Source organism: Nomascus leucogenys, chromosome 13 (genome assembly GCF_006542625.1).
Source record: "Nomascus leucogenys isolate Asia chromosome 13, Asia_NLE_v1, whole genome shotgun sequence".
NCBI classification, from domain to species: Eukaryota; Metazoa; Chordata; class Mammalia; order Primates; family Hylobatidae; genus Nomascus; species Nomascus leucogenys.
This window is the reverse complement of record NC_044393.1, coordinates 98381904-98402236: the sequence shown is the minus strand read 5'-3', so window position 1 is coordinate 98402236 and position 20333 is coordinate 98381904. Positions and strand designations below refer to the sequence as shown.

General features: G+C 57.6%; 1 protein-coding gene across 6 annotated transcripts; it reads right to left on the bottom strand.

The window, feature by feature from the left end:
- Window positions 1–240: 240 nt before the first annotated feature.
- On the bottom strand, window positions 241–20037 carry KRBA1 (KRAB-A domain containing 1). Of its 6 annotated transcripts, none has more exons than XM_030826315.1 (17): window positions 19780–20037; window positions 15208–15334; window positions 14752–14871; window positions 13890–14045; window positions 13341–13496; window positions 12310–12450; window positions 11905–12078; window positions 10970–11125; window positions 9985–10182; window positions 9346–9519; window positions 8774–8947; window positions 6176–6328; window positions 5462–5644; window positions 4492–4686; window positions 4265–4405; window positions 3062–3166; window positions 241–1626 (listed from the first exon to the last, which is right to left on the bottom strand). In XM_030826315.1, exons 1-17 carry the CDS (start codon window positions 19789–19791, stop codon window positions 770–772), a joined length of 3222 nt encoding a protein of 1073 aa, XP_030682175.1. In that variant the 5' UTR covers window positions 19792–20037; the 3' UTR covers window positions 241–769. The 6 variants fall into 6 exon arrangements, with proteins under 6 accessions (XP_030682175.1, XP_012367789.2, XP_030682176.1 ...); XM_012512335.2 differs by having other exon boundaries at window positions 13341–13493; XM_030826316.1 differs by having other exon boundaries at window positions 14752–14826.
- Window positions 20038–20333: the final 296 nt, after the last annotated feature.

Genomic DNA, 20333 nt, shown 5'->3' with positions numbered 1-20333 from the left:
TGGCCTCCAGGACAGAGACAGTAAGTGCTGCTGTTGAAACTGCCCAGTCAGGGTTCCTGTGCGGCAGCCCCAGGGGACTCAGAGTGTGCCCCGGGAGTCCTGTGGGAATTGCCCCACCCTTCCTGGCACACTCTAGAATGTTCTCGAGGATGTCTGGGAGACAAGGCAGCGTGCTGCTGGCACAACCAGCCCCGCCCCAGCGTGGGCCCACATGGAGCTCCCTTCTATAGGAGTCAGGGCTTTCCTTAGCAACTCACTTCTTTAATTTCAGAATCCACAGAGGTAAGTCCAGCTTAGACCAAAGGGCCGAGTTCTCACAAATGAAATCTGTGCCAATATTTACTCCAGGAAGGCAAGAGCCCAGCCCTTCACGGCTCCCGAGATCAGGAACGGCTGGTGGTTAGGAGGTGCTCTCCTGGCCGCTCTAGCTGTGTGGGGCACCCCCTGCATATGTGGGGCACACGTGGCCTGTGCACACCACCCACCTGCAAGCTTGGGCGGCTCCAGTGGGAAAGATAGGAGAAGGAAGCAACATTTGACTGAATCTGAGCCAAGAGGACCAGAGGCTGAGGAAGGCACCCCCACAGCAGCCTCCTGAGCAAACAGCACCTGAGGGCTCTACCCAGTTGGGACAAAGGGCGAGGCTCCCAGCAACAGTAAGGGAGATGGCATCCCCTGGGAGAGGATGGCCTGGGGTGGGGTGACAGGGCTTCCATGCCACCACTGCACCCTCGGCAAGAATGAGCAGATGTGGAGAAGAGGAATGCCATCAATGCGCCCCCCATCTCGGGTCCCTGTGCTCCCCACCCCACAGTTCTTCCTGGAGGGCCCTCTGCACTCCTCCCAGCAGGCTGCTCGGCTCCTTGGGCTGGCCTGGGATCCCGTCTGGTGCCACTCCTGAGGTCAGCACGTCTGCATCTGCACGGGCTGCAGGAGGAGAGGCTCCCTGCAGGGGTAAGGCAGCAGGCACCAAAGGGGGAAGGGGGCTCTGGTGGCCCCCGGTATGTGCGAGGAGGGGGTGTGCAGGCGGCGCAGCATGGCAGCTGGGTGTAGAGGACAGCAGCTGCTGGGAAGAGCCGCAGTGGAGCCCAGGAGGTTCTGCCGGGGGAGTGTCTGGAGGCAGCGGATGTGCCCGGCGAGCGGTCCCTCTGGAGAGTCCTTGCAGGTCACCAGCCCTGCAGCTTTCTCCCTGGCCACGCAGGATCTTTGGTTTAGGCCTCGTGGGTCCCTTCTGCCTCCAGTAGGGCAGGTGTCTGTGAGCAGGGCCATGAGCCCAGCGAGGTCCCCGTGGGAGGGTCCACATCCAAGAAGCTTGGCCCATTGGCCCAGGGCCTTGGGGGCGCCTCCCCAGCCGATTCACCTGGGTCCTCATGGTGGCCACTTCCTGAGCCAGGCCTGCCAGCACCGTGGCAAGCCGATCCAGCTTCTCCGCGAGGGCAGCACCGAGGCTGTGCAGCTCCTGCTGCAGGGGCTTCCCACAGTGGCACGGCGGCTGCAGGGAGGAGGCTAGCAACACAGGAGGCACAGCTTCCGGAGGGGGCAGCTCCGGAGGGGGCAGCTCCGGAGGGGGAGACTCGCTGCGCGGCTCAGGCGGGTCCTGGGGGAGCAGCCTCTCATGGGTCTTGGCTAAAACCAGAGCAAGGACCAGTCAGAGTTCCTGGTTTCTAAGGACCTTTCTCTCCCCAGAGGTCCCATGAACCAAGGGCGCTCAGTACTCTGCCTCCTCCAAGGCCCAGCTTCCAGAAAGGAAGGAAGGTGGGTGAGGCCTGAGAACACAGATGCCAATGCTTATGGCATGAAAACTGGCGACGTCTCCTGGCTGTTCCCCAAACTGATAGGCAGGATCAACCACAGGTTGGGTTTCCGTGGTAACCAGGCTTTCCTAAACTGCGGTCTTCCCACCTTCTAGGAATCAGTGGGTCTTTGTGTTGTCGATGAGACCAAATGGCACCCTGCCCTAGGAGTCAGTGAGAAGGGTCCAGAGCCCCCGAGACAGCATGAGGCCAAGGCCGTGGGGGCACCAGGAGATGGGCCAGGAGGGCCAGGCAAGCCAAGGGCCTTCTGCGCATTTTTTGTGGGGTGACCCTGGGGCCACTCCAGAACTCAGTGCTCTTCGTTACAGGCAAACCACAAGGGTTCCCACCCCCTTCTGCTTTTACTCTCCCTATTCAGAAGTTACAGATTCATAGGAGTCATAAGCTTTTTTTTTTTTTTTTTTAAAAAAAAGATCACTTAATCCTTCGCCCTAAATTCCCTTGGAACTGGTCCCAACCCTGGGCAAACCACAGGAAAGGCTTGGCCAGGCACCTGCCATTCCTAACCTGTTCAGCCCCAGGCTGGGCGCAGAGATGGTTTCTTCCCTGTTTCTCTGGGCCCCCAGCTGTGGCTCTGCCCTTCTCTTTTCAGCACCTCCAGGGTTTTAAACTGAGGAAAAAGTGAAGACTGGAGTAGCTAAAGGACCCAACTGCTGTTTGGTCAAGTTCATCAACAAGGATCTCAGCCTGGAAACCCCAGCCAGGACTTCTACAGAGGACAGGCAAGGCTCAGTGGCCCCAGGCAGCTCAGAGCTCTCAGCAAAGCAGTGGCGCCTGGACAGAAGCCAACACCCTGAGCCAGTAAGGGAACCTGCCACAGGCCACACTGAAAGTTCCTGGTGTGGGGCTGTCCCCAGGTGACCCAGGGCACTAGGTGCCAGGCCCCCTGCATGTCTCCACCACGAGTCCATAGGGGCAGGTGTGTGACATGGAGCCAACTCTCTCACAATGACCATGGCCAGGTCATCCTGGCCTCAGTTTCCTCACCTATTCTCTAAAGTCCCCTCAAGCCCCAAACTTTGATTCTTCACTTCTCAATTTCCACCTCTAAAAGGTGTGTCTGCTTTTATGAAAAGCCCAACTGCTTCTGTAATAAAACACTGAAAGGAAATATGCAACCTGAAGTGGCTTACAGGTGAGACTTCCTACCCATCACCCAAACAATGACCCTGGAAGGCTGTTTTCCCCCAAGCTGGGGCTCTGGGTCCTGGCCTGTGCAGAGGGAATGGGGGAAGCCACCAGTTCACCTGCAACTCTGGGTCTTGCATGTCCAAGCTCCAGGCCTCTGGATGCTTCACTAACCCTGGGCCTTTTCTCCAGCCGAGAAACAGGGCAGGGATCCCCAGCTGTACCTATAGAAACAGCACAGAGACCTTGGGGCAGGAAGACGATCGTTTGGCCAGAGCCATTCTGACATACCCTAAAACAATATCAAACTCTCAACTTTTAAACAATGATTAAATGAGATAGAAGATGGAAACTTGAACCATGAGGGAGACTAATTCTGGTGGAAGGGCCTGCTGCGGTGCGTGTGTGTGGTGTTCCTGCCCTGTATGCAGGGGGCTCTGGCAGGAGGCGGCGGCTGGGGAGGCAGCTGGGAAAAAGGACTCTCATCTGCGGGTCCTGCCCCAGTGAGACTTCCAAGGGCGTGCTGGGGCATCCTGTGGTCCACACCCAGCCCACTCTGCCATTTTCCGCTAGGCCCACTGGGGAGTGAAGAATGTAGTACAGCCCGGGTCTACACAGACAGGGCCAGTGCCTGTAAATGGAGCCAGCTGCAGGAGTTGGGGAGAGCTCCCTCCCCTGACCATTTCTGGCCTCTTCCTCCTTCTCCCCATCCTCTACCACTGCTTCTCCCTCCTCGTCCTCGTCCTCATCCTCCAGCACTCCTGAGAGGGCCAGGCCAGCAGGTACTCTCTAAACTCTCTTTTCTCCCAGGCAACTGGGACCTGTCTCCTGTCCCATCTGCTTTTCCTGTTAGGAGCAAACAGTGGGGTCACAGTGAGATTGAGAAGCAAGGTGGCCTGGGGCAATAGGCAGCATTTCTAGCTTTCCTAATGGGACACTCTCCAAGAAGTCCCCCCAGCTGGGGAAATCTCACTTTTGAGACTTTTGTTATTGATTGCCAAGTTTTAAAAGCATACACTATTACTGTATAAATACATCCCTATCTGTCTGCATGCACGCGTATATATTAGCAAGTGCAAACACCGTTTACATGGCATCAAGCGAGTGGCCCAGACCTCCCTGCAGCTGCTCACCAGCACCCCCAGCAGCCCCGCCCTCCTTCTCAGACACAGCTCACCTTACAGGGAACTAAAGCACGGCCAATGTGCAGGACTCCCTGGCAAGAGCCAGGCAAAGCGATAGGCAGGACTCAGAGGATCCAGTCTGGACTCCTGGTCCTCTGGGGGACGCATGGGCGCCCCCTCAGGAGACCCCAGGCTCACCTGCACCGAGGCCGCTGCAGTACCTGGGCTCTGTTCTCCTGCGGTCTTCACCAGGGCTGCTGCCACTGCTGCCAGCAGGGGTCCCACCAGGACATGGTGACAGAGGGACAGGAGGCTTACAGCTGGGAAGGCGGTCCCTCTCTAATGTCACAAACAAAGCTGGCATCAGAGTGCTGACTGGCGCCCTGGCACACACCCCGCTATCCACCCTCTCTGCACAGGCTCACCCTGGGGGAGCTGCCTCCAGAGCTCGGGCTCCGGTCTCGGGTCTTCTCCTTCAGAGCCGCTGAAGCTTGAGCTGGAGCCAGGGCTGGGGTTGGGGCTGGGGCCTGCCACACAGGCGAAGTGCAAGGGCCGTACAGGCAAGATCCCCCTCAGGGCGCTCTCCAGGCAGTGCAGCGGGGAGGGCTTGGGGGCAGACCCTGGGCAGGGGACCAGAGAGTGCTCTGTCATCAGCCTGAAGAGAGCCAGGCCTCTGCCTTAGTGTCTGGGCACACAGAACCGGTCCCCTTTTCACTGAGCCCACACTCAGCATGAGTTCTAGGGGACCCTAAATGGCTGCCTCTCTTGCCAGATAAAGAGGACAAAAGTGAAGCCAGAGCCTGGCCAGAACCCCAGAAGCTTTGGAAAGTCTGCTGGAGAACTTTCTGGAAATCTCCAGTCCTTGGAAGCCATTAGCAGTCAGGTTCTAGCCAGGCCTAGGACTCACAGGCCAGGCAGCCTCTGCCACCAGGCAGGTGCCATCCCTGCACCCCAGTATCTCACAGGGGCCAGCAGCCCAAGGGTGGGGCTCAGTTAGGGCCCATCCTCGTCTGATGGGAGGGTCAGCAAAACCACATTTATTCAGCAAAGGCATCCCACCAGGCCCTGCGGCAGATCTAGGAAGGAATTCTGCTGGAAGTTAAACCAAGCAGCAGCAGCGGACAGCGGGAGCCCCCCAAGAAGCTTCTCCACTGGAGAAACCCAATAGACAGACACAAACAATGGTCTTCCCGACCCCACTCCTTGTCAGCACTTTGTGACACTTTATCTTCTGGTTTAGCGAACCTCAGTTTCTGTTTGGCGCCAGCTTCTGTCCTCTGGGGAAAGGATGAGAGATGGGGAAGAAACAGAGGGACAGAGAGGGGAAGTCTATTTCCTTGTCAAACACTTTAACTAAAGCGTGGCTGTCAGTACCGAGGGCAGGTGCCAGCTCACCCTCTGGGAGCCACCTCCACACTCCTGGCCTGGTGGCCCCGGGGTCTTTGAGCCCCCGCTGGTGGCAGGTGGGGATGCAGCTGGAGGTGAACACCTGTGGGCTGACCAGACGGAGGCTCCGGGTGGGCACTTCTCCCCTACCCTGCCCGAGACGGGCTGACACGCAGGCCTCGGCCCTCAGTCCTGTTTTAATGAGAAATCAGAAGGCCTGTCAGCCCCACGGGGCCTCGTGCTGCCACAGAAGAAGGTACAGGGAACAGTTTCTGCCATTGCTGGGCTCTCAGGCACACCAGCGTCAGGTGTGGGAAACACCCAGCTGCCATGTTCCAGGGAGCGCCCGAACCCTCCAAAACCTCTCTATTCCCAGACCCAGCTGTGTGGACCCCTGGGCTTGGAGACTGGTGCCCAGATACCAAGGCTCGTGGGGTTGGCACGGCCAGGACAAGGACACCCAGCCACAAGGAGCCAGCTCTAGCCGGGATGGTGGAGCCACAGACAGTGGCACTAAGGTGTCCCCGTCACTCAGATGCCAGCAGGTCTACACGTGTGTGCTGAACAGACTATCCGGCTTTCTGGCCTCCAACAAGGCTCTGCCCAGGCCTGTTTCCAGAGCACCATGTTGGCTCAGGAGCAGATCTGAGCCCACAGGTGCAGCGCCCAGGGCATCCTCAGAGCAGCCCTGTCTACACCCAGGGCCCCGGCAGCCACTATTACCTTCCTTGTCTGCTGTCCAGTTCCTGGGCTCCGCTCTCCTCGGTCCCTTGTCTGCTGCTGAGGAGCAGGGCCAGGCAGGCTGCAGCGCAGGCACACGCATCTCCTTGAGACAGTTCTCCAGACCCTGCAGCGGGGAGCTTCCTGCTGGGCTTGCTGTGAAGATCAGAGATTCACACATGAAGGGGGCTGTAGCTCAATCTCTGCCAACTGCAGAAGCCCCCCGTCTTCTGCTGTGTCCAGGGAAGGGGGGTCACAGGGGTGCTGGGCACAGAGCACTGTACGTGTCACTCCTGGCTCTGGGGCGGCCCTGCTTTGGCTGCCGTGGAAGAAGCTTGGCCTGTCCTGGCCACCCACACAGAAGCCTGGCCTGCGGCTGTCATGAGGGCGTTGGCCACAGGTGTGGGTTCTAGTCCTCCTCAGCACACCCAGCTGCCACCACCGTGAGGGATGACACATCCTGTGTCCCCAGCACAGGGGATGGCCCCACAGATAGAATGTGCTAAGACTTCCTTCACCACTCACAGCAGGGGAACAACACAGGCCCCCTGGCCTCGGCCATGGCAGGCCAACATGCATGCAACTTCAACTAGGAAAGAGCTAAATACACTGCAAACATCCTATTTCCAGTGACAGCTGTGCGAGTAACAGGAACTAGATGCACTGAAACTCTAGAGTGAGGATAGCCCTTCCTAATAAAGCGGACAGTGCTGCCACTCTCTTTCCCGAAAGCATTTGCTGACGATTCTGGGCCCAGGCACAGGGCGGGAGGGCAACCCTCAGAACTTCTGAATGTCCACGGGGTGGAAGGGCAGGGACCAGCCCTTCCAGACCAGGAAGGGCTGGAAACCAGAGGACCCCCACATGCATTTTCTCCACAGCACGTTCGCTGAGTTCTAGGGCAACAGAGGGAGCCGGGAGTTGGCTGGAAGCTTCTGACAGGCAGTGTGAAATATCCTGCAGTTTGGGTTACTTAGTAAACAAAGTCTACCCAGGCAGGACACGTGAAGCATGCTACCGAGTACCACGCTGCTGTCCCAAAGAAGAAACTGGTGCTAGTGGCCAAGGAATATGAAAAGTATAGAAAGGGGTCAAAGACAAATGCTGACAACAAAGGCAGCCTGCAGGGGGCATGTATAGATGCTGCCCTGTGTGAGGAGGAGGAGGGGAGTCAACTCACAGCAGTGGCAGGAGGGGCTGGAGTGCTGAAGGCTTCATTTTTCCCACATAACCTTTTATAGCTTTTGAAGAAAGCTGTGTGATCATATTACCTATGAAGTCAGTTGCACTTTAGGGGAAAAGTCCCACACCCAAGGGGCTAACCCATAGTGGGGCTTGGGAATTCAGGCTGCTGTGGACACTGGCAGGCCCCAGGCCTGTTCTACAGGCCCACAGGCCTGGTCAGAGCTGTGGCTGCTGTGAGAGGCCTGTTCAGTAAATACACTGGCAGTCAGGACACGGGTGAGCACGGAGGGACTGGTGTCGGCAGGACAACACAGACCAAGAGGAGTCGGATTAACCAGGCGGGGGAAATAAAAAGGCCAAGAGGGGATGCTGGAGTCCTGCAAGATCCCCAAGTCCGCAGGAGCAACTCGACTGGAGTGACTGGGGGAGGCACAGGTCACCAAGCACATGCCCAAGTGTTTCTGACATGAACCTCACTGTATGTTTTCCTAAGTTGGGGGTCACTTTGATATTACAGGCAATTCTTTGTGGCTGGGGTAAGGAATTCAATGCAAAAAGGAAATTTTACGTATTTATTTTTGAGATGGGGGGTCTCACTCTGTCACCCACGCTGGAGTGCAGTGGTATGAACAAAGCTCACTGCAGCCTCAAATGCTGGGGCTCAAGTGATCCCCTGCCTCAGCCTCCTGAGTAGCTGGACTACAGACTACAGGTGCCATTCCCCCCAGATAATTTTTTAAATCTTCTGTACAGGCTGGGCACAGTGGCTCATACCCATAATCCCAGCACTTTGGGAGGCTGAGGCGGGCGGATTGCCTGAGGTCAGGAGTTCAAGACCAGCCTGGCCAACATGGTGAAACTTCTTCTCTACTAAAAATACAAAGATTAGCTGGGTGTGGTGGCGGGCACCTATAATCCCAGCTACTCGGGAGACTGTGGCAGGAGAATCGCTTGAACCCGGGAGGTGGAGGTTGCCGTGAGCCGAGATGGTGCCACTGCACTCCAGCCTAGGCAACAGGAGTTAGACTCGTCTCAAAAAAAAAAAAAAATTTTCTGTATAGACGGTGTCTTATTATGTTGCCCAGGCTGGTCTCAAACTCCTGGCCTCAGCCGATCTTCCTGCCTCAGCCTCCCGAAGTGCTGGGAGTACAGGCGTGAGCCACTGTGCCCAGCCCAAAAAGATTTTAAAAGAAATCTTAGACATTGTCCTGTCCCTTCTGAGACAAGTCGCTAAAACGGAGCCCCCTCTCCCACAGCCCACCCAAGATAAGTCCCGCATCTGCTCTTGCCTCAGTATCCCTGGCTCTGCTCCCAGCATGGGAATGGGGGTCTGACCCAGTCAAGCCAGAGGGACTGGGCAAGGGGCCTCAAGTCCTCTCCCAGGATGAACCCCAGCCTTGGTCTGGCCCAGCTCACCTTTTCCAGGATGCTGCTTCTGGCTCCCTACAGGACTCCCAAAATCCAGGTCCCAGTCGGTGCTGCTGGATGAGGAGAAGCTGGTGGGGGTTCCTCGGGGGGCCAGGGGCCGGGTGGGGCCATCTCTCACACAGCCCTGCAGACCCAGAGGCAGAACAGGCTCTCTGGTCGCTTCTGTAGGGAACAGCACAGTTGTGGTCACCAGGAGGCTCACTGGAGAAGAGACCCCTGGGCCATGGGGTGCATGGGCACCAGAAGACCCTGCCCCAAAGTATCTTCCACTAGGCTTTCCCTGCGGCACTGATTAAACTCCCACAGCACGTGACCCACAGAAACCCCACAGTGAGTCTCGTGACTGGAGAGAGTTCTGAGAGAAGGAAGTAGGGCAGGAAGATCTGCACTGGCTTTCAGCACATGCGGGCAGATGTTTGGGGGAGAGTATGAAAGGCAGCCTGGGAGAGCGGGCCTGTGCCTCGGGAGGCCAGGGAACACAATGACCCGACAGTCCTCAGCATCTGCCTCCACTGCCGTGCTCAGGGACAGGCCACCCCGTGCCCATGGCCACGATCTACCTTCACTGTGTGATCTGTGGGGCTGCAGTTCAGGCCTCTGAGACCCAGAGTCTCCTGGCTGGGGGTTCTGGGAACAAGAAGTGGCTGGCAGCTGGGAAGGTGACGACCCACTTGGAGGAATGCCCTTCAGACAGGCTTCCAGGGCTTCTAGCGGTGAGCCTGAGGCACTGGCAGCTGGAACAGGAGAGAGCACCCTGTTACCATCTCCCACACATTCCAGCCTTGCCCATTAGACCCCTGGCTGGCTCTACCCGACGTGCTTTCTGCAGGGGTGACGAGTCCTGCACCAGGCTCTGGCACCTGCCAGGCAGGAAATCCTTCTGTGGGGGACTGATCGGCTCTCGCCCCCCACCCTGCTCCCTGGAAGGCATGAAGATAAGAGAAGAGTGAGGAGGGCCACACATCAGCAGGGGTAGCTTCCGGGGCCAGGAATCACTGCAAATCGAAGGCCCCGAGGCAGCAGGGGCTTGGACAAAGGCCTGGGCTGAGGAGGCCGTGGATGAAGGGATTCACTGCTTGGGAAGAAAGGCCAGGGGGCAGCTCCCTGCTGAGAGCTGCTTCCCTGGGGTTGGTGGAACCTTGCCAGGGACTGACAAGCCCATGGGGAAGACTACTGGAGCAGCCAACCTCAGGCCTCACCTTGAGCCTCAGGGCCCCAGCTGGGTTGGGGGACCCCTCTGGTGTCTCCAGCGGCTAAGGGGCCGAGGGGCTGCCTGCCAGGCTGACAGGATGCGGGTCCTGGGGGGCTCTGGACCCAGCTGTTCTCCATCTTCACAGAGAGCAGACCGCCAGCTCCAAGACCAGGACGGGGAGGAGGGGTCAGGAGGTGTCCAGGCCCTGCGGGAGGAGGCCATTGGGAAGCCCAACATTCAGGCCTGGACTCACCCTGAGAATCCCTTGAGGCGTTTATAGGGTTAGGAGGGGCTTCCAAAGCCCCTGTGCCTCCACGGCAGTCACCAGCTCAGACTGCTGTCACTTGCAATCACCAGCAGAGAGCTGAGTCACACGCCTCCTCCCCTACCATGGCCCCTTGGGGTGCCTCCAAGGTTTCCACCAGGCATGAAGTCAGCCCTCCCCAGACAGCACCAATCATGTCTTTCTCCATGGCCAGCACACCTGACTCAACCCAGCTGCTCAGGGCTTTGTTCTGAGAAGCTAACGAGCTGAGGTGACATGCACGGAAACATGAACCCATGTGTGGGCTGGGTGGGTATAATTAGGATTTGGGGTACCCAGTTCTCACACACATGGCAGAAACCCCAAATCTCAGTTATACCAACCTGACCCAAACACACAGGACCCCAAATCACAATGAGGAGCTGCGTGTGTGCTGGGCTAGAGCTCCATCCTCTATTTCTTGATCTCGCTCCCTCCCCACTTTCCTTTCAGAACATCCAGCTCCTCCTCTAAGAGCCAGCCTGAGAATTATCAAGTGCTGACCGAGCCCCCCCCGACACACAACTCGCTCCACTTACACAGTGGGGATCCCCCGCATCTGGCTCCTCTTCCCGACAGGCCAATGTGGGGGCCTGAGTGTTTATGGTGGGGGCCACCTACAGCCCTGCCTGGGGCAGGGTAATGGAGGACGTCTGGGGGCCCTCCCAGCCCAGCGAGAAGCCTTTACCTCCAGAACCCCTTTTCCAGGCCCCTGGATTCTCCTGTAGCCGTCGGTTCCCCACTCCTGAGGGACTGGGATGCCTGTCCTGGGCCTCGGGGAGCTCCTTCAGACAGTTTAGCAGACCCTGGAGGGGACAATCCCCCGAAACCGCCTCGGTCTTCACTAAAGGAAAAAGGAACATGTTTTCACCTCGAGCTCAGTGTCCTCAGCCTTCACGACAAACAACAAACAGGGGACAAGTCAGAAGGGCGTGGGGCCAACTCTGAAGATGAGGATCTTCCAGTGGCTTGCTGAGTCTTCCCAGTGCCTGGGTCCACACACCTGCCAGAACTGGACAGGGCAAAGAGGGAAGGCATGGAAGTCGCCCTGCAGGCAGACATGTGGCATCACTCTGAGGACAAATTGAAGGAAGTGGGCTGTCAGGGTCACTGTTTAAGACAGCTCTGTGGGTCCTGAACAGAACTTACATTTGAGGAAAATGGAGTTGTACAATAAGTACATTACTGCAGCTAAGCTCACTGCGGCCCTGTGAGTGGGAAGAGCGTAGGCTCAAGGTGTCAGGAGCCTCTCAGGGTCTGACTCCAAGACCCGTGCCCTGGCCCCTCCACCATGCTGTTCAGAGCCCAAGCCCACCCCATGCATCATGCCTGGCGTCAATGCAAAGTGACATATGAGCTCTGCAGCTCTTCCCCTCGGGTCCCAGGTCGGGAGGAGGAAGGGACATGAAGAAACCAGGGCAAAGCCTGCTTCCGAGTTTCCTTTTCCCAGCTGACCAAACGCTGCCCTTAAGAGAGCCACCTGGCTCCAGAAAGGTGACACTGGCAACACAGCAGTGGCCAAGCTGGTAACGATCCCTAAGGGAGGCAGTTTGGAGCAGGAGGAATCGCTGCTGAAATGCAAACCAAGCTTCAAAGACCTCAGCCTGAGGCCCCAGGACTCACCTGCCCAGGGTGGGCTCCCAGGCCCCAGGTCTGCCCTGGTTAGCCTGGACATGCCCAGGCTGGGGAGAGGCGGCAGGAAGCTTGGGGATGTCTCGGGGTGCTGGGGCCCAGGCACGAGGATTTCCTTCAGACAGTTGATGAGGCCTTGCAAGGGGCTGTTCCCAGGAGAAATTCCTGTGGCACATGCAAGGTGGGCCGGGGTCAGTGCAGTCCTGATAGGACACCAGGAGCGCTTCGGCAGACATTCAGGTTTCCGGGTGGCTGAGATTCCCACCCGTGAGAACGCAGACAAGGCCTGCCTGGTGGAGCTGCCACCAGGCCCAGGATGGGGAGCAGCATGACCTCCTCGTGTGAACTAAACACACTTCCCCATCGCCACCCCACTGAGGAAAGCCCGCCTCTCACCGGCCTCCGAGGTCCCACTCTCCTGTCCTCTGTGGCTCTTCCTCCTGCCGGGGCTATGGGTGGGACAGCTGGGCTCCCCGCCCAGGGCTCCCGGGGCTCCCGGGCCTTCCTTCCTTGTAGGCCATGGTTTGTCGGCAGTTTCTGTTGCAGGAGAAGACAAGAGGGCCTTTCTAGCCCCAGCTCCAGACTCTGGAAAATCACCCCAGATCTGGTTCCCATAGAGGACAGCCCTCTCCAGCCACCCAAGTCCCTGTTCGAGGAGGGCTGAGGGCCTTTACTGTTTCTTTCTGGTTTAACTGGAAACAGCAAGACTGTTGGTTCACTGTGAACACCCCTAGACCCTTCCCCCTGAGCCCAGCCTTGGAATTTGGCTCAGCAAGTGATGCTGGCAGCCTCGACATGTAGGCCACAATCTCACACTCACGCTTCTTGAACCAGGGCACACACACACAGGGCACACAGAACCCCAGAGCAAGTGTGCCCGATGACCCCTGAACACCAGATGAAACCACAGCTAAATGGGGTATGTTTTTTGGGAGTGCCAATTTTATTCCATATAAATTTGAATTGTTTTTTATAAAAACAGAAAATGCAAAATTTGTGAGAAGTTTTAAAAATAAAATGAGACCCCAAAGAAATCCTAGGAGCTCCCCTTGACCTGCTCTGCAGTTAGGGTTGCTGTGATGAGATTGTCTAAGGATCAGACCAGTGCACACAGGTAGGTCAATGTTGCTGGCCATGGGCCTGCATGTTAGAAACTGCTGGAGGCTTTCTGTGTACAAAGTGCTCAGTGATCGGGGCGGGATGGGAGGCTCCCCAGGGGCTGAGCATCACGCCTCCTCTTTCGTGTTTACACCAGAGGCTAAATATATTGTCCTGCTCCCTGGGGTACTTTGCTAACAAAAGAATAGAGCAACAAGGGAACTGTGTCCTAGAAAAAAATGAAGAGGGCACAGGGTCCAGGTCCCCGGACGCCACAGTCAGGGCTCTTGAAATGCTGGTTCTCCCTGTCCCTGCTGTGTCAGACTCACTGATGGGGAGAGGACTTCCCTGGACCCCATCACCAGTTGGGCCACTGGAGCACGAGCTGTCGGTGGGCGTGGTGGCCAGGTGGGGCCGGCCGGCAGGGCCGTCTGGAAGGCAGCTGAGCAGGCCTCGGAGAGGGCAGAGCTCTCTTGCCACAGCTGCTGTCGGGAAAGAGGGAGAAGACAACTGCTGGTAAGATGCCCCTAACATTGTCACACTGTCACATTCTGGGTCCTTCCCTTGCCATGTGCTGCTAACAATGACCAGGATGTCAGCCACCTATGTGTCGTCATCACTGGGCTCTGAATGGGGCCACGGTGGGCGGAGGGTGAAAAAGCCACACAGAAATCACCATGCAAAAGTCAGAGCTGCCCTCTCGCCAGCTACGGCCATGCGCTCAGAGGGTGGCACACGGCCTAGCCATGAGGAACAGCAGGTGACTCTGCCTCCCGGCCTGTGCCTGTGAGCCCACACGCGGTGCAGTGCCGTGGACTTGCGCTTCATCATGGGGAGTGCAGAGGAGGCTGCGTGCGTTGCCCCACTGTCTGACTTACCCTCGGGGCTCGCTCTCTCTCCGTCCAGGCTGGCTTCCCGGCTCTCGCTCTCGGGGCTGTCCATAGTGCCCTTGACTTCTCCAAACAAGAACTCTGGGATCTCCTTCACCAGCTGCACCAGGGCGGTGAGGTGCAGGCTGTGCCGGGGCTGTCCCCCTACAGAGAGGCCACAGTGACCCCCTGCAGCCCTGCGGCTGCTCAGCACTCACACCTATGTGTGTGTTTTCACACCCAGCACCTTGCGTAATCCTCCCAGCCACAAGAGCAGCAGCCAGAGGAGACACCATGTCCCATGAGATATAGAGGACTTGGGCTCAGGCCAGGCGCTCTGGCCAAGGGACAGCCAGGGCATGGGGGCGGGGCCTGGGTAACAGGGCTCTTCTGTTCTGCGTTACTCATTAATCTCCCTGCCTCCCAGGGGAATGCCCAGGCAGGCTGCCGCCACACTTCTCCCACCATCTGGGCCCTCTGTCTTTCTTGGCACCCCCTAAATGCCCGGCCTTGCCCAATCTGGGCCGGTGGAGCACGTCCACCATCTGAGGTCTTGGGATGTAAGCCTTGTGGCAGGACTTTTGGGAGCTGGGGCAGGTTCTGCAGGGGTGGCTGTGATAAGGCTTCAGGGTGGTGGCGGGTGGGGGACCTGAGGCAGGAGGTACTCTCCAGGGTGACCCCAGGCTTTCTCTGAGTGCTTCTCTGCATAACAGGCTCCCAGCCCAGAGGGATGAGGGGTGAAAGCTCGGGAGGTTGCAGTAGGGGAGGCAGGGAGGTGAGAGGCTGGACTAAGCAGGCTGAGGTCACGCATTGCCCGGGGCTGAGGACCGATGAGTGGGAGGAGACACCCAAAGTCTGACAGATAACTTACCCTGGGGACCTCCACAACCAGCAGGCTCCTGCCCCTCATCAGCGTGGCTCCCTCCCCCGACAGCTCTTCCAGGGTCTGAGGGTGACAGGAAAGCAGAGAGGGGGAGCAGCTCAGCTGTCCCTGGGAAAGAAGAGGGAACTGTGGCCCTGGGAATGGAGTGGCCTCTGCTTCGCACACAGTTGCATAGCAGCCCAGGCCCCTGCAGGTCTGTGCACGTTCACGTGACCACTTAAACTCAAAGAACCGCAGAGTGGACGGAACCTCAGAGGCCACGGCATACCCCCACCAAATTGTACCTAGAACCCAGTCCCGGGACATAGAACAGCAGCAGCGTGAACGATCCCCGTGTTCATTTCTCAGGTGGAAAGACTAAGGCTGCCGGGTCCCAGGGACTCCGGCCTCCCTTCCACCGCCCACCAGGCTCCTGCCACACGTGCTGCTGCCTCCCGTCCTTACCCACAGAGACCAGCGTCTCGTAGTTCTCCCGCATCACGTCTCGGTAGAACTCCCTCTGCCCCTCCTCCAGGAGCCGCCACTCCTCCTCCGAGAACCGCACGGCCAAGTCCTTGAAGGTGATGGACACCTGCAGGCACAGTCTCCGGGGGGGTTGGTTGTTCCATCCCAGAGGGGACAGCCTAGCTGTCCCTGCACTTGGTGACCCCACCTGGGCCTCCAGGCACACACTCCAGGATAATAGCCAGGGTCTGACATGCAGGAATCCCCTCAGGAGACAGTGCTGGGGGTGAGCTGTGTCTCTGCAGAGACAAGCTGAAGTCCTAACCCCCATGCCTGTAAGTAGGACCTTATTTAGAAACAGAGTCCCTGCAGATGGAATTACTTAAGATGAGGTCATACTCCTAAGTAGGGGGCGTCCCTTAGTCCAGTATGACTCATGTCCTTATCAGAAGAGACACAGAGACAGACACACAAGAAGAATGCTGTGTGAAGACAGGCAGAGACTAGAGTGATGCAGCCACAAGCCAAGGAATGCCCAGGGCCACCAGAAACCACAAGAGGCAAGAAGGATCCTGGCCCAGAGCCTTCAGAGGGAGTGTGGCCCTGCCCACACTGTGACACAGGGCTTCAGGTCTGCAGAGCTGTGAGAGAATACATTCTTGTTGTCCACCCAGTTTGTGTGCTGGGTTTAGAGAAGTGCTCAGAAGAAACCTGGGGTTGCCCTTGGAAGCTTTGGGTCACCAGGCTCCTTTACACTCTGTACTCCTATCTCCTATTCTCTGTACTCATCTCCTCCTACCCTGTGGCTTTTTAAAATAACACGAACATTTTTGTCTATGTTTCTTTAAAAAATAATCCTTTGGCTGGGTGCGGTGGCTCACACCTGTAATCCCAGCACGTTGGGAGGCCGAGGCAGGCAGATCACCTGAGGTCAGGAGTTCGAGACCAGCCTGGCCAATATGATGAAACCTTGTCTCTACTAAAAATGCAAAAATTAGTTGGGTGTGGTCAGGGGCGCCTGTAATCCCAGCTACTCAGGAGGCTGAGGCAGGAGAATTGCTTGGCCCTGGGAGGCAGAGGTTGCAGTGAGCCAAGATCGTGCCATTGCACTCCAGTCTGGGCAATATGGCAAGACTCCGCCTCAAAAAAAAAAAAAAGTCCTTCAGTGGACTTTAAAGTGGCCATCAGACACTAGAAAATGATCAGCATCAATAGGCTTGAATTTAAAATTATGGCAAAAATTAACTGTGCAAATTAAGCAAACAGAAGGTAAATTATGGGAAGGGTCCTTCCTGTTGAGAAATGAATGTTAAACTATTTATTTGTAAGGACGAATTATTAAAGAAAACGAACACGCTCCTAATAAAGCAAAGACAATTCACCGCTTGTTTCATCTGCTCAGGGCAGTTATTTTAATTAATTAATTAATTAAGACAGGATCTTACTATGTTGCCCAGGCTGGTCTTGAACTCTTGGGCTCAAGTGGTCCTCCCACACTGGTCTCCCAAAGTGCTGGGATTACAGGCATGAGCCACTGCACCCACCCAAGTCAGTGATTCTAAAAACTGTCCCAGGCTGGGTGTGATGGCTCACACCTGTAATCCCAGCACTTTGGGAGGCCCAGGTGGGTGGATCACCTGAGGTCAGGAGTTCAAGACCAGCCTGGCCAACATGGTGAAACCCCATCTCTAATAAAATACAAAAATTAGCCAGGCGTGGTGGTGGGTGTCTGTAATCCCAGCTACTTGGGAGGCCGAGGCAGGAGAACCTGGGAGGCAGAATTTGCAGTGTGCCAAGGTCACAACATTGTACTCCAGCCCGTTTCAAGAAAAACAAAAAACCGTCCCTTGTTGTCCACTTACTGCCGGGCTCTCTGCCTGTTCTCCCTGAACAGTTGATAACTTGTCCCATGCAGTCACACCTACCAGTGCTCCCCTCTGGCCAGGCTGCATCTACACCCCTGGCAAGGGGCAGCCCCTCCCGTGACTGCCTGCCTGAGGCCCGGAGGCCCAGAGGCCCATGGGCAGTGAGACGCCGCAGCCTTTGCCTCCTGCCGCGATGTGCAGACTCTCCCTGAGCAAACCTCTGTGGCTCTGGCCCAGGTATAATCACTCCCTCTCAGGAACAGTCTCAGACACCCTCCAAAACTTCTCTCAAAGAGTTATTTACATTTCCTCCTAGCATCTTAGAACAGAGAAAATGTAGTCAACATCAGGGTCTATGCAGACGAGCATGCAGAGCGGCCCTAGACTGCTGTCCTTAGGAAGCCCTGCTTGCCAGGAGGGCTCGGGCTGGCTTCCAGGTATTTAGGTGTCAGGAGGCTTCCCACCATTCTCTAAATGATGGGAGTGGCTGAAGGTGCCTAGATTGAGCAAACAACGTGGTGTGTGCCACACCCCTGCTTTCCTTCTGGGAGTCTGGAATTTTGGTTCATGCCAGGCAGAGGGTTCCCACATGACATTCTGATGGCTCAACACAGAGCTGGCAAGGCAGGTCTGAGCTCTAGGTGAGAACATGATACTAGCTATGTTGGTTCCACTGGTACCACTGCTGACCTGATGTGGCCATTAAGAGGTTCCGGACCCAGAGACCAGGGCAGAGCACGGTGGCTGGGGCTTAGCCTCAGGAGCCAGGCTGCCAGAATTCCAATCCCTGTCTTGTTTCATACTAGTTATGAGACCTCAGCCAAACCTAACCCATTTGGGCCTCAGTGAACTCATCTATAATACTGGGATCATAACAACCTACCTCACAGAGATATTGTGAAGACAAACCAAATACAGGAATAGTGCCTAGAACAAATGCGGGCACTATTAAGTGCTATGATTAGTAATACTGCAGCCAGACCTGTCTGCCTAATGCCCACTTACAGGTCTGAGCCCGCCAGCTAAGCTCTTCCACATACTGCTCCTGACCACCGATGTCTCTCTCGCTCCAGGCTAAATATATCCCAGCTCTTCCAGGAATCTGTAAGAGATGCTTTCCAGGCCTCTCACCATCTCAGCCTCAAGACAAACTGTTTTGTGACAAAATTCTTACAAAATGAGAATGGGAACTGACTGTGGCCAGGGTAGGCGCTTCTGCCAGTGGCATCCCTCTCCCCAGAAACAGCAAAGAGTGAGGGTTTTGTGTGTGAGGGAGTGAGCAAGTATGAGTGTGCAAACACCTGGGCTACAACTCATCTTCGGGAGGAGGAAGGCCACCACTGGCTGGCTGTGCCCACATACCACCGGCCTTCCTCCTCGGGCCCCACTTCACCTCCTTCCCCCAACCAGTGGAGAAAAGCTTTCTGGGCTGACCCAGGACTGTTGTAACCGGGCAGCCTCCTAGCTCATAGCTGCACACTGGTCCTCCTAACGTCACCCTTCCACCGTGTCACTAGCCCAGCACAAAAACTGCAGCTTCAGTGCCTGCTGGACCTGCCCCTCTCTCACGGTCCTTCCCAACCTAGACCTGCTCTCCCAGTGGGCCTCAGGCTCCGGCTCCCAGATCAGACCCTGACACAGGGCCTCTCAACCTGGAGGCTGTGCTCACATCCCCCTGGGCTTCTGGGAACCCTCCCCGCTCCTCTCCACCTGACTGTGACCTACCACTCCCCAAGGTCACTCCTGGCCACCTTCTCCAGGAAGCTACATGGTGTGAGGATATTCCCCTCATCAGATCTGAAAGGTCAGTGGCCCAAACTCCTCACTTTACAGAGCAGGAAATTGTGGTATGAGGAGGCCTTACGATGGGGCCATGGGCATGTCTGAGCCAGGGTGTCCCTGGGCTACTTAACTGTGCAGCTGGACCTGAAAAGGACACTTGACTGTCCCTGCCCAACAACATCCAATTTGCCTGGCCTCTCCCTTCTCCCCAAATGCTTGGGGGCACTAATGACACTAAGGGCCTGGCACAGTGTCTGCTCTGCCCAGTCACACGCTGCCCCCCATCCATGGCTGCCTCAGACTGGCCTAAGCTCAGGAGCCACCACGGTTGCAGAACTGGCTCCAGGTGCCCATCCAGAAGGACGTGGAGCAGTTGCTGGTATCAGCACCAGATACCTGATACCTCGCTGATATCAGCACCAGAGTTTCCTGGCATCGTCACAGCCCACACACAACCTAGCCCAAACGGCGCCCAGGCTGTCATAGCGCCTCCAGTTCTCAGATCTAAACGCCTTACCTGCAGGCTTCCCAAGACAAAACTTGGGGTTTGTTCTATCTTCTGTTTCTCCCCATTTCCACGTCCCCAACCCCGGGATCCAGGATTCCACCAAGAATAGAAGTATGAGATTCACTCACTCCCTCCGAGGCCTTCATGTCCACTCTACCAAGATAACTTGTAATGAAACAAGCCACGCCAAGGGGGTTTCCCCAGGTGGAGACTGGGCCGTGGGTACCGGGGGCGGAGAGCTGGAAAGAGGTTGTCCGAGGACCTGAACTTCCCGGCACGAACCCCCGAGCATCAGGCCTGCCCCGCCTCGCCCAGCCGATCCCGAAGTTGCGGGGTGGGGGGGGTCCCAGCTCTTTCTCGCCCTGCCGCCTTCGGGGCCGCACTGCGCCGAGGGGTCCGCGCGTCCGCCTGCCTTACCTGGCGCGCCATCCCCGGGCTCAGCCTCCCCGCCACTCCTCGGTTTCCGGCGCGGCCCCTGGCGCGGGCGCACGCGACCCCCGTCGGCGGCGGCCCAGGTCTGCGCAGGAGGAGGCGGGGCCGGGGGCCTGGGTCGTGGGGGAGGGGCGGGGGTGGGCGCGCCCGGGCCCGCCCCCGGCCTCGTTGAGCCCGCCCCGCGCGCCTCGCATCCCTTGGCGGGTGGTGCCGTTTCCGCCCGGAGCCCCCGGCCTCGGCTGCCCGGCCCGCCGGCGCAGGCGCAGACTACACTTCCCAGAAGGCGCCGCGGCGCCGGCTCGGAAGCGGGGGGCGGAGACAGGGCGGGGCGGGGCGGACCTGGCTCCTGCCTCGTCCCCGCCCCCTCCCCTCGTCCCCGCCCTCAGCTGCGAGTAGAGGTTGCGCGCCGAGACCCGCCGGGCGGCTGTGGGCGTGCAAGCCCGCGGGTACGCGCCGCTCATCACTCATTCATTCCCACAGCCACCACTCAGCGCGTCCCATGTGCCAGGGGCTGATGGTGGGGATGAAAAGGGACCCGT

Excerpts from the sequence above, each read along its gene's own strand:
- KRBA1 (XM_030826315.1), bottom strand. Across the intron at positions 12,079-12,309 it reads GAGTGGGACCTCGGAGGCCG|GAATTTCTCCTGGGAACAGC; the intron begins GTGAGAGGCGGG and ends CATGTGCCACAG. Across the intron at positions 8,948-9,345 it reads CCACAGATCACACAGTGAAG|AAGCGACCAGAGAGCCTGTT; the intron begins GTAGATCGTGGC and ends TGTTCCCTACAG.